The sequence below is a fragment of the Geospiza fortis genome, unplaced genomic scaffold (assembly GCF_000277835.1).
Source record: "Geospiza fortis unplaced genomic scaffold, GeoFor_1.0 scaffold231, whole genome shotgun sequence".
NCBI lineage: Eukaryota > Metazoa > Chordata > Aves > Passeriformes > Thraupidae > Geospiza > Geospiza fortis.
The window spans coordinates 1,077,202-1,090,806 of NW_005054351.1; the positions used below are offsets into that span (position 1 = coordinate 1,077,202).

A 13,605-nucleotide genomic window follows, 5' to 3' on the forward strand; every position below is an offset into this window, starting at 1 on the left:
CACCACTGCTGCTGCAGCTCCCACTCTGCTTACTCTTCATTTTCCAGGGAAGGAAGGAAACAAAATTACTCAACTGCAATAAACCACCCTGGTAGCGTTTTTCACCCCCTTCTCACTTCTGGAAAAAGGTGCAAAAATAGTAGGATTTGTGGATGGCTTTTGATGAGGGAAGAGGAAGCGGGGTGTTAGGAGTAGTGGGATCTGCATGTACCTGAAGTGGGGTAGGATCCAGCATGATGAAGGAGCAATGAATTGTCAGCACACAGAGAGAGGGTGGGAGAGAAACCACCCTCAGGCAGAAACTAGAAAATACATGCACTACAAAGAGTAATAGCCAATGACAAGGGAGTAATAAGGCTCAAGAGGTGATGGATCGGGTGGGCTTCCAGGTTGCAGAGAAGAGAGTATTGGGACAAGAGCAGAAGAAATTCAGGAGATAACCTGTACTGCTGGCACCATCTGTATCCTAATACTGCCTGTATCTATTCCAAAGCTACAGAAACATGGCAGTGGCTTACAGGACTGTGATGCTTCTCAATGGCACTTTTTTGCACTTTGTTGAATAGTGGGTTGGGGATGTGGGTGTGAACACCTGGTGATGTATCAGCATAGCTGCTGCTGATTTGCTTCATCCCAGACTGAGATTATCCAGCAACCACTTACCCAGCACAGTCCCATTGCTCATCTCATGGTTGTCCCCAAGCACAGGGTCACCCTTGAGCTGTGGTGCAGACAAAGCAGCACTTTTGCTTAGAAGTAGTTGCATTATTAGCACCTTAGTTTCATTATTGGTACCATGTTCAAAATAGAGAGCAGAGAGTATACTAAGTTTATTTTAATGAAGCTGCATATCTGCTTCTCAAGAGATGTATCTCATTGAAAGCTGAATCTGCAGTCTTCTGGTTTGCCACATCCATCTTCTCACCTCACCAGCTGTGCTCTTAAATTATTTTGCCAAACTTATTGTACTTTTGTATCCACTTTGCACTCTAGGCAAATGGCTTCCCAGAAGCACTCAGAAAAATCAGCTACAGGCAGGATCTGCTCCTGTATATCTGTTAGATGTGCAAGAAGTGGGATTGCAAGAAACTGTTGTAGTACTTAGAAATGAAGATCATTCTGTAATGAGCTTCTCTCCTCAGAGGGAGAACTCCTAAATATTGAAGCCAAGGCAAGGCTCTGCACAATAAAAGACAAGGAAGAGAAATAGCCTTCCATGTGTCTTTTTTCCTACTGTTGTAAGTTACCAGAGATAGTTGAGAGGGACTGCATCCTCCACAGACTGCAGCCTGGCTCTGATGTGTGTTTTTGTGTGCTAAGGCAATTCAGATTACATAATGCAATAATAGGAGTGAGTTGCCATAGACAATGCCATGGAAAGTGAGTTAATGGGCATTAGTATGATACCCTGGTTCTGCTTTATTCTTCACTGTTATAAAAACTGACTCTCTCCACAAGAATCTCTCAATTTCTTTCTGAGTCCTGAGGCATAGGAAGGCCTCCAACCAATGTGCTTTCCTGTTTTATTTGGCCTGATCAGTTCCCTGCTATGCACTGTTCATGTACCAGATCTAGAAAACCATTGAAGTTAAAATCCTACATGTTTTGTGCTACACGCTTGCCTTTCCCTTGTGTTAAAGAGTATCCATTTAAATGGTGGATACCAACAGGATTCAGAGACCAAGAATGGAAGGGAAGACACTAGAATAGTCCTCATTTTCCACCTCACCAGAAACACACTATAAGATTATGCTACCTCCAGTCATAGATGCTGGGAAAGCATGTGACCCCCTTATCAAGAAATATAAGGTAGATTAAAAATGATAACATTATTTTGACCAATCTGTTTTGTGTGACTACTTGATAGTCAAGGTAGACATATTTATTTTTTTGACCTTCTGTATTTTCACTTTTTAAAATTATTTCCTGGAAATGACATACATTTGTATAGAAATGACAGCTAAAAATCAACTGTACTTTAAAAAGTTCTCCAGATAGATTTTCATCTGATATATCTCATGCATACTTTTGTTTTCATACAACTCTCCTGATACATTATTTTGCATTTAATATTTTAGGATATTTTAAATGCAGGGAAAGCTTGGTGTTTATAATGCATTGCACTGGACAAGCAGTTTTTAGCAGCACTGCTTTCAAGTGGCTGCCTGCCTAAAACATATTCAGGGAGTAGAAAATACTCCATGTGGTAAGCATATTTAAAGCAAAGTTAATTCAGTTCTAGTAGCATTTAAAGTATTTTGCTCAGGACTGTAACTGATGTCCATACATTTCACCTGCAAGTATCTGTGAAAAGCCATGGCAGAACGGAAATATAGGAGAGGCAAAGGAGAGTAAAATAAAAAGAAGACCATTTTACATGTTTTCAGTCCTTTGTCCTGAATTTCATACACTCATATGGGTGTTGTTCTGGAGGAAGACTGGCTCCATGTCCGCCTATTCCAGCTCTTCCACTGAGCAAACCTCTGCAGAGGTAAATTACAGTATTCTGTGGAGGGTCTTATCAGCTGCAGGGGAATAATAGCAGCAGACAGCTGGCTCTTGGCAAGTCATTAATAACTTCAAGTCTCCAGGAGCTCAGCTGCACCTCCTTGGTCTTATGTTACATATTCCACTTGGGAGGTAACACTGGAAAAGTAGGGAACACCAGTTCAGAGCCACACTACAACATCTCTGCTGGTTCCTTGATTGCCCCACCCTGCAGGGTCACTGGCTTGTCAGCATCTGGGCTCACAATGGGAGGCTGCACAGTTGGTCTCACAGCAGACCTGTCCTCCTAAAAGTCCATCCAACTACCTTAGGGTTCATCCACTTCCACCTGGAGCTGCCCAGCCACCGTTGTCTCTCCCTTGCAGCTGACTGTGTAGCAGTAGGTTTGTCACAGGCAGCCCATGTGTGCTCTGGCCCTGGGTCAGCTGAGTTCAGGACAGATTTAGTCTGCCTTTTGCTGAGACGGTGCACATCTAAATCTGTTCTTTCAAAGATTACAGAACTTCAGGCACTGAGCTGTTTGGTGCGCTTTCTTTGAGATCTGCGGTTTGGTTGCCAGTAACTTTAATAGAGCTGGAATATAAATCATACTGAATGTAAAACATTTGGGCTTCAGTGTGTCGGGCAGATATCCATGTAGAGAGGAGGGTAATTAAATCCTCTTGCATTTTAAACCTTAGAGAAGAAGGCTCTGGCTGACGTCTTGCACATGTGGGAATTTTCTCTGGTGAAACCTGTTCAGGTTGCCAGTACTGTGGATAAATAAAAAGCTTAACAACTAAGAAAGAAGAAAAACAAAGATAATACACCTGTCAAACTTTTTGTATTATTAATACACAAATGAAAAACCGTGATGCTTGTGCATGCTGTTGCCTTAATACCAGCTGTTGCCTGTGCACATGGGCTGGTATTTCACATAGCTGAATAGCCCTGCTGCCAGCAAGCACTCAAACAAGCAGCATCAATAACAGCAGTCTTCCCACACTCCATACAATTTAAGCTATTCTTCAAATTAATAATAATACTTAATAAAGCTTCATCTCTCGTTTGCAAAGAAAACCGTCAATTAATGTTAATCAGCATCCTCAGAATGTGATCAGGCTGGGCTTGTAGCTGGACGTGCCGAAACAGTTCAACTGGCAGATGGAGCGTTTTCCAACTATTCTAATTAATGACTGCTCATTTCAAATGTTAATGCAATTAAATAAATAGGCAAAACAAATAAAAATAATATACAGTATGAAACTGCCAGTGTCAGAGAGGTTTCTGATCAAAAAAGTCAGCCTCAGTCAAACACAGAAAGGGCCAAACCATCCCCTCCTGGCTAAATAAGCTCTGAAAGAGCTAGGGCTAGCTTTTGTTACTTATTTCCAACCATTTCTCTGGAAATGACATTTATATCACTTCCATTTTAACCTCCTGGCATCGACTACAGAATTGCTTCTTTAAGTGTTAGAACATTTTCCTGCAGAAAATGAGAAGGGATTCCTTTCACATATTATGGGCTTTTTTTGGTGTAAGATTTAGACTTTGCTTCTTGTCTTTTCTATTTGAAATAATTGCCTGCATTTTTTAGGAGTTTTATTTTCTGTGAACATTGTATACCATACCACTGATGTAGGACTGCATTTGTTTGGGCTTATAAAGAGTTCAATTAGCCCCTTAATGCCTAGTTCAGTCACAATTAAACCTTCCCTGTTGACTCAGGATTGGTCTTTCTAAAGGCAGTGGAGGTGGTTTTAATTATTCATTCTCTGGTTTGTTTCTTACAGCAGTCTCAGCTGTGCTTTATTATTCAAAGGTTAATGCAAACTGAGAACTGGGTAAATTAAATTTGTTTGGCAGCTAGCAACCTGATGTATTATCGACACTGTGAAATATGGATGGCGACACTTCTGCTATTGTGCCACTTAAAAAGCCAGATTTCATCTTTAAAACAATTGCTAGTTTTGTTACTATGGCTGATAGAAAATGAACGTTCCATAATGTTATAGTTTCTGTAACCCATTATTGTTGAGAAAGCAAGGTAGTTTAGAAAGCCAAGAAGCATTAACAGCTATTATAGAAAATGGATGTAGGTACCATGACTAATGAAGTGCTCTGCACAGGGCTGAGTCGTGCAGCTGTATTCAGGGAATCGTGCAGTCAGAAGTTTTAATGAAGGGAGCCCAAGGAATTGCAGGTGAAAGCAGGTTTTATTAACTTCCAGTGAACAAAACGAATAGTTGAGCAGTGAACATGACATGATGTCGTATAATAATTGTGTACCTTGGGTACATTGTGAGGCATGGAGCATAGCCAAGAGCTTTCAGCTGTTCTACACACTGAGTGATTCCACAAACCCCTGTACACTGCAGAAACCTTCACTGCTAACATAACAAGAATTGTTTCACAAGAAATGCCTTAAGACAATACCACATCACTTTTCTGAGATATCTACCGCACTGCCTTCCTCTAAAAAATATTAATCAGATATCTGGAAGTCACCATTCCAATTGATCCCAATTAAAATTCGAGTCCTGTAATCAGCAGTCTGTGAATGGAAAGGTCTTCATGTGCTTTAAGAGGCCATCCTGAGTAAAATACATATTTTACATATTTATGGACAGGCATTATGTTGTATGAAAGGAGGCTGTGTTGGCTTTTAGAAGAGTCATGCCCAAGAACTTTTATTAGTTAGTATTTTATTTCATCTTTTTCAGGAATTCATCATACGGGTGAGAGATTTTTCTTGTTTCATACAGGATTATGTTTTGTACATTTTGAATATTATTTCAGTACTGTGTTTTAAACCAAGGACTTTTTGAATTAACATAATCCAACGCTTCCTGTTGTATTTAACATAATTAGCATAAGCCACTTCCTGCTTATATTATTTTTAAGATAGGGCAATGATTGCAGAGTGAAGCAGCCTTCTGTGGCAGTGACTGGAAGCCTTAGGTTAGGAACACGTGCAGGTGCAAGGTTGGTTGTACCCTGCTCTGTCTTTAGTACAGTCTGTGCTGTGTAATGTGTGTAATTACACTGCTAGTGACTGAGGAGGTAGGTGGGTGAGGAGGTAGGTGAAAATAGGATGGCTTGTGAAGCAAGACAGTGACAAGACATCTCAGCAAAGTCTCTATATCCTTGCACTGTAAATACTTCACATCTGCCCACTAAAATATTTGAGATAAGACAGTTGGGAATTTTTCTGTGCTTATTTGAATAATTTATGATGTGATTTTAATACTTCTTCCTGGCTGAATATATCACTTCTCTGACAGAGCTTAGGACATCAGATGCCTGTTCTATCTAACTTAATGAATGTGATACACAATTTTAGTTTCTGGTGTTACTGCAAAAACAGCAGTACTACTGGTAGAGTATAACTGATGCAGTATATCCTTGATTGCATGTGGTTATTATATTTTTGTTTTCTATTTTAGTGCTGGACCCAAAGGAGACAACATTTATGAATGGAGGTCAACTATACTGGGGCCTCCAGGGTCTGTATATGAAGGTGGAGTTTTCTTCCTTGACATAACCTTTTCACCGGACTATCCTTTTAAACCACCCAAGGTTAGTAGAAGGATACCCAAAGTCTGATTGGAGTCTTCTCCTGCTGATATTTTTTAATGTATATGTTGGCATGTCATTTTAGGATGAAACATAAAACTTTCAAAGCAATGAATTTTTAAACTTGACTCTTTTGATAGAAATAATTTAAATAACTGGCTACAATTTGCTTGCATGCTGCCAGTGTAGCTGAATGCATATGGATTTATTTAGAAAAAGGTTGCATAATTTCCAGTAGCTGTTTTTTAAAATTTGGATTTGTTTCTAATTTGAAAGCACTTGTATTTGAGTTGCACCCTTTATAAGTAGCTGAAGATACCTAATTTTTCCTGTTGACCCGTATAATTCACCAGGCTTGTATGGCTGTCTGGACAAAAGTATGCACCTATTTCACTACCCCATATAGTATCTGCAGGTGCAAGATATTATAAATAATTGCTTTATGTCAGTTTTCTGGAAGAATGTGGAAATATGGCACCAAAGTCCAGAAACTGGAGTGACAGAGATTTACAAAAATCCTTAGGAATTCTTTTTATAATGCTATCTATAATGATTCCAGCCAGAAACAGAGAACTGTATCAATAACACAAAGGTGACAGATCGTTACCATGATTAACTTGAAATGTCAAACATGAAAAAATCTAGTGGTTGGGAAGACTGCAAAGAAAAAAAAAAGGGTGAAATGTGACAATACAGAGCATCATCTCTAAGCAGAGATAATAACTGCTGAGGAGGATCTCAGAATGGGACTTTATTGCTTGATCACGGGATTATTGCAAACTACCTGCGTAATGTATCTATAAAAAAGGCAAGCATCCTCCTAAAATGCATCCTCTGGCCTACAGAGAGAAGGAATTACCATGTCAGATACATGATGCTTGGAAGTCCTTATCTGGAAGACTGAGTGCAAATCTTAACGCACATGTTCGATAATAGGAACAGAAACCAGGAAAATTTATCCCACAGTGCTGTTAATAGAATCAAATAAATTGATGGGGCCGTCTTCCATGAAACATTGTTCACCTTGTCACTCTGGAGAATGTGTCTGGGAGACCCTCATGGAAGGAGCTATGAGATCAAAAATATTTACGTCGTTTCTGACACATTTATGAAAGGATGGGTGTGCTGTGTTGGTCTGTAATAGAAGGATATTGCATTAAAAGAGAGAGAAGTCAGTTTCTGTTTGATTACTTTGAGTAGATTATTGAAATATAAGTGCTATATAGAGAATTTTAATGCCACAGTAGTAGTGTTTACAGTAGTAGATAACATTGATGTTACCAGGAAAGGGTTTGTAAAACAAATGAGAGATGTGAATGCAAAGCACTTGTCTTTTTGTAAATTGAACTTTCCCAGCCACTAACCTAACGATGGGTGAGTATAGCAGTATTAGAGATGGTCAAACATTTTTTCCAACTTTCAGTGTTCCAGTTTAGAGAAGCCTTGATGTCACTGAGAGGTCTTAGAGGAGTTGTACACCTTGCTGACTGCACAGTTTCAGATTTAGGCAGCTGTTGTCACATAGTGAAGAAAGAATTTGAAAATTTATGATGTCTCCTTCAGTTTGTTAAAGCTCTGGGCATGCTGAGCTGGGTCAGTTCTGTTCTGTTCTTCCCCTGTCCTGTTTTTCCTACCTCTCCCCAGTCCAGCCCACTGTCTGGACAAGATGTGTTTTAACAAGTCCTATTTATTTACTTCTTTCTTGGGCTTGGTTTGTTTGTGCTAGCTGCCGTGCAAGGGTTACGTTCAGTCCCCCCAGAAAGTTAAAATTTTAATTTTTGGGGGATAAAATGGCTTTATGGCATATAAAATAGAGCTTGAAGTTCTCTCTCTCAGAGAGCTAATACATAAGAACTAGCTCTGAAAGACAAATTACAGGGAGATCTTTTGTCATTCTCTCTGTTTAACCTGTTGAGTCTTGAGGCAGTGGATGCGACAGATACCCTTTTAAAATAGAAGTTGAAGGTCCAGTTTGCTATTTCACCACAAGGTAAAGTCTTTTTCAATCTCCACTCAGTTGTGCTCAGCAACTCTGTTATTTTGAGACATGAGTAATGCAGCTGTGCATTGCTTATTAATGAAATGTCAAGCAAAGAGGTGGTTCTTGTCCTGCTTCGTAATAGATTTGATTGTCTGCCTTTATCTTGATGCCAGTTGTCACTGTAAGAAATGTGTGCATCTAAATCATATGAAAATGCACTGCTTGATAAAGGATAAGAGAATTGATGATGCAATATTGTCTTAGCAAACAGCCAGTTTTATGTTGAGGGGAATTGTCATCTGTAAGAAAGTAATTTGTGTGTGTGCACAGGGGACTAATGTCAGATATAACTGTGTCATAAGCATGTGTTGAACGCATGGATTCTTACTCTATTCACTTCAGCCACAGTTCTAAAGGACTCCTCTTTTCAGTCCTGCTGTATGATCTAGCAAACTGTTGCTTTTTCATTACACCTATTTTCCAGACCTTATGAAACTCATTCATGGGTAAAATAGTTAGGGAAATCCCTTTAACTGAGCAGCATGGGAAGACCACTGCTTATCATAAGGTAGCTGCCTGTCAGCACTGCTGGGAAAGGGTAGTTAAATACGTTCTCCCCAAGCTGATCTCTAGCAAAAGAAATGTACTGAGTACGTGGAATGTAACCCATGGCCTCGTGGTACAGTGCTATCTGTGTGCTGGCATCCCTTCTACTTCTCCAGAAGATTTGTGATATTTTGTGCTGTTCTCAGAATTATGGATTAAAGGGTTATGGTCATAGATTCTTTTAGATTTCTTGGTAGTTATATTCTAATTTTTTTCGAAGTCCTTATGGCTCTATCATCTTAAAAAACCTAGGGATAAAGTACAAGACTGTGAAATGTACTGAGAAAGACATAAAATGTATCCTGAGTGCTGGCAAGATTACCTCCCTGTAAGAACGTAGCAGAAAGAGTCTAATTCACATTTTTCACTATGATTGAATTCATAAATTACTCCTGAGAGTTCTGTGGGCCATTTTCATCCCTCATTCACTATGAAGTAAGGAAATATTTAAACAAGTACTGTCAAAATTGATCTTCCAAAAATGTGACCACAAAAAAACTGGGAAGAAACAGAAACTGTATTTCCCAGATGCAATTACTTGACCCAGCCTGGAGTTCCAAAGGCAAATTCCCATGTCACATAATATATTCACTGTTAAGGGGCCTAATCCACAGTGCGTTAAAATCTGCAGAAAGATCCCTTTTCCTTATCTCTTCTCAGATGCTGTGCACTCCATTATCACATCCATACATGTGTATGTCACACATGGATCTTGGGGAGGGTAAAATAATTTTTTAAGTAAGAAAAATGCATTGAAAATTTATTTTGGATATGTGTCTTTTATTTTTATTACCATCATTAAAATATGTTTGTGGTGTAAACACTTCAATTTGTATTATACAAAGTTCTTGATATTTTTGGGGGATCCAGATTGCTTCTATAAACACTGTTGATGCCTGATGTGATTGCTGGGCACCCTGTTGCATGTTGGAAAACATTAATTAAATAAACAACAGAGACGACATTTGTACAAGTAAAGATGTTCTATATTTTGTTTTTTCTTTTTAACAAATGTACAAAGTAATTTTCATTTGCTGTTTCAGATAGTTAATCTGCTTCTCTACTTTCCCTTTATCACATAAAAGAATCACTCTTTCATTCAGGTTTGGTTAACAAAGAAAAAGTATCTATACCAGTTTTCACTTTCAGGTATTTCTTCAGTTTTTGTAGCCTCCAACATTCTTAAGATTTTCAAGTTTTATCTCCATTTTCCACATTAATTTTCCAGTGTGATCCAGTTCATATTTCAGGTTTTGTATAGCAACACATCACTGTCATCAGGTTTCCCTTCCAGTCTGCACCAACAGACTATGGATCCCCTATGGATCCGTAGTTTTCATTTTGTCTGTCCTTGCCCGTCAGTGTTTTTCCAAAGTTAAACCATAACCATAGAGTCAAATTAAGTTACCCTTTACCATCACAGAATAAATCATGTGGTAAGTTGGAGTATAATTTGCTCTCACACTGTTAATTTCTTCCCCTTTGAAGTCAGACTGTTTCTGTATTTCAGCTTTGTCACATGCCTTGAAACTGGACTCCACATTTTTTGAGCTGGAGGTCACTGACCTTTTCAGCTCTGCTTTCCTTATAATTCAATGGCATTTGGCTTCACTCACAACTGCAGCACACTCATGAAGAGGAGGGAGTTGTTCTTCCCCAAAAAAGTTTACCTCTGTGTGACCAATGCAGCTTGATAGGAGTGATGGAGGGCCAGCCCAGCCTAATTCTGATTTAGCTCTACAACCAGAAAACAAGATGCTTAGAACAGCTCATCAGAGAACTAGCAAATTAGCTTGGGCTTTTTGGGAGGCTCTAATCAATTAAAAATATTTCCTTGCCTGTGCTGTGAGGAAGCTGCTGCGGCACAGCAGAAATGAGCTGAGCACTCGTTGGCTGAGTCAGCAAGAAAGCGTCAGGCTGCACGATCACCGCTCTCCTCTCAGCTGCATCCTCAGTGTCACGTTGGTTTTATGAGATGCCAGTCAGAAGGAAGGTATGGAACACTCAAAGTGAGGCATAGATGTGGTGATGAGCTCACTTTCTGCCAAAGGCCAGGTGCTGCTGAGGCTTCAATTTCGGTCACAAGGTGAGGTTTCACTTCAGCCCAAAAATACAGCATGTAGCAGAAGGGACAGAAAAATAGACAAAGCTGTGCCCTGTTCAGAGTTGAAATGAATAAAAATGCTTAGATGACTTGCCAAGGAAATAACTTTACATTTTTTCAGTGGCTTAATGACCCCCTCAACCTTTTTTAGAAATACCTTTGAGATTTCTTTTTCCTGCCAACTATCTTCCTTTCATCCTTAATGGATTCAGACAGTTCACCCCTTGGCTTTAACAGAGGAAAGGTCTCTCTCTCTCTCTCTCTATCCCATTCAATACCCTAAAGCTCCTTCTTTGGGGTATTGAATGGGATTTAGCCATGCACAGATGTCTCTTGTGGGAGGACGTGTGTGTGTATATCTGTGGGTGTACATGTATGATTTTATATGTCCATGTGTATTTGAGTAGGAGGTATCACATATTTTAGCCAGGTCTGACAGGAAGAATTTCACCTCAATTTCTGTCCTCAGTCCACGTAAGAAATCAGTGAATTCCCCAAGTATGCAAGGTTTTGATCTGAGATCCTTTAAAGTTTAGCCATCAGTACAAACACTGAAGCTTTGGGTACACTACACAACAGAAGGAAAGGCAGTAATTTCATTATCCTGCATACTGTCCCTCTGGAGCAGGAAGCTTTGACAAATCAGGAAGCCATACCAGTCTTTTGTACAGGTGTTTTTAGAAAAACAAATGCTCTTCAAGAGAACTTTCCTCCCTGGAATTGTCACTGCAATGGAGTCTGCACTTTCCTGAAGAATAATCTTTATTAATAACTTCTACTCTCATATTTGACTACGTTCAGTCTAATACAGTGTCAATTCAATTTAGCTGTGGCTGATACAATATGGATGTATCTATCATTATCCTAGTATTCTGCTAGCTGTATTTTTGGATTTGAGTGATTTATAGAATCTCTTAATCCCAATTCTACAATTAATCTTGCTAGGGACTTTAATCTCAGCTGACTGAAAAATGGCTCATAGGACTTGAAAGCTGCAATATGCTAAATCACCTCTAAATCAAAATTAAAATAACAGAAAACTCTGTTTTCTGTTAAGTCCTATGTAATTCTCCTATGTATGTCTCCTATGCCTAATGACTAACTGAAAAACTATTCTCATCACTTGAAAGCCTAGATGGTTTAAATCAGCTGTTGGACTACAAGGAAGGCCCTTTTCCTTTTTAAATATAATGCACAATGTCTATAGAGTCTGATCTTAATGGCAATATTAAACATCTCTTCAGGTTTTTTAATACATAATTGTAATATAGCACTAAATATCCATTTGTGGAATTCTTCTTCTGTGGTAGAAGAATTTCAACCTATTTTGTAAGTTCAGCTTCATGTCTGAGGAGGCAATACTTTTTGTTCTTGGCTTCTATTCTACATGTTCATACTTGTTTTATATGTGATTGGCTGTTAAGGACACTTTTATCTGCAGTGTAATAGAAAAGAGTGCTTACAAGAGTAGATGCAAAAAAAAATAAACATTCCTTGGTATTTCTAACCTATGTTAAAATGAACCTTACTAGGCAGACATGCACTCTAAATTGCATTTATCACTAGTAACACAATTTACACTTGAAGCTCTTAAACTCCCTAAGTACAGCCCGTTTGACTGACTCCTTTTTACCATCTCTGGAACCTTGATGCAGGCAGGGCTTCATTGAGCCTCCTCTAGCCCCCCTTCCCAGATATTGCCATCATAAGGGCAGCCTTCAAACGCACTGCTCTCCTGTCAGCCTTATCCTTTACATTCATTTGCCTCGTCATACTTCTCTCATAGCCTCTGTCACATCCTATTAGCTCTCAGTGCCGTGCTGTGCTGCTCACAGCTTTTTTCCGCTGCCTCCTGCCCTCCCCATGCTACTCCTGGTGCTGACGGTGTGGCGTGTTCCCACAGCGCTGCCTCCCGCGGCCCCTTGGCTGTGCCTCCGTGCTCCCTTGTTCTCCTCGCCCAGCCTTTCCATTTGCATCTTCTCGCTGGGAGCAGCCCGGGAATCCTTCGTCCGTGACAATAAATGGAGTTGGCAGGTTTTCCCAGCAAGTGAAGTCTTTGGGTGTTTGCAGGCAGAAATCAGATGCCGGGGAGTCTTTGAGAGGGAGAAATGGACAACCTACCACCAGCAAGACCATTGTCAGAGGCAGCAGGATCAGCCCCAATCCTGCCCTTCTCAGAACAGCTCTTTCCAGGAGTGTGAGCTGCAGAGTGCAGTTCCCATGCTTGCACCACCTGCAGTGAAACAGTTTATTCCACAGATGCCCTCCCTGGGATGCTCCAGCCCTGGAAGTGTTGAAGGCCAGGCTGGATGGAACTTAGAGTAGCCCAGTCTAGGGGAAAGTGTCCCTGCCCATGGCAGAGGGTTGACACTGGATGATCTTCAAGGTCCCTTCCAACCCAAACCATTCTGTGAGTCTGTGATGTGTTCAGGTGGTGCTGAACCAGCATGCAGTGGTACAGGGCTCTGGACAGCTCAAACCTAGGTGGTTGCCTAAGAAAGTGTAATGCCTCCCAAAATGACAGAATGAGAGTTTTAAAGTGGAGAACATAGATGTGAGCAGAAATATGTTAGACTGAGGAATCAATAACTATGTTTTATTGTGATTAAATGCAAAATATGTATTTGATAAGGCAACACCATGGAAATCTCTGAGATTTCCTTTCAATTCATTTATCTGATAATTCATCTAGTAATTGGTAAATTGAATTGCCAATGATTCTTCTAATGAATAGCCTCCTTATTCACTTTGTTTACAATACACTAATTTATATCAGTAGTTTCTATTGATTTAGTTAATCTTGATGCAAACAGCTCTATCTAACTAAACTCCTCCTGTTTTCCTTACCAAG

At 39.8% G+C, this 13,605-nt stretch overlaps 1 protein-coding gene across 1 annotated transcript in view; it reads left to right on the forward strand.

Annotated features, from left to right (window-relative positions):
* LOC102035395 (ubiquitin-conjugating enzyme E2 E2) overlaps nucleotides 1-13,605 on the forward strand; it is a 196,121-nt gene that overhangs the window by 153,261 nt on the left and 29,255 nt on the right. Inside the window, exon 3 of the mRNA XM_005423368.2 lies at nucleotides 5,934-6,066. Coding sequence (XP_005423425.1) covers nucleotides 5,934-6,066 — 133 coding nt within the window. The remainder of the gene's footprint in view (nucleotides 1-5,933; nucleotides 6,067-13,605) is intronic.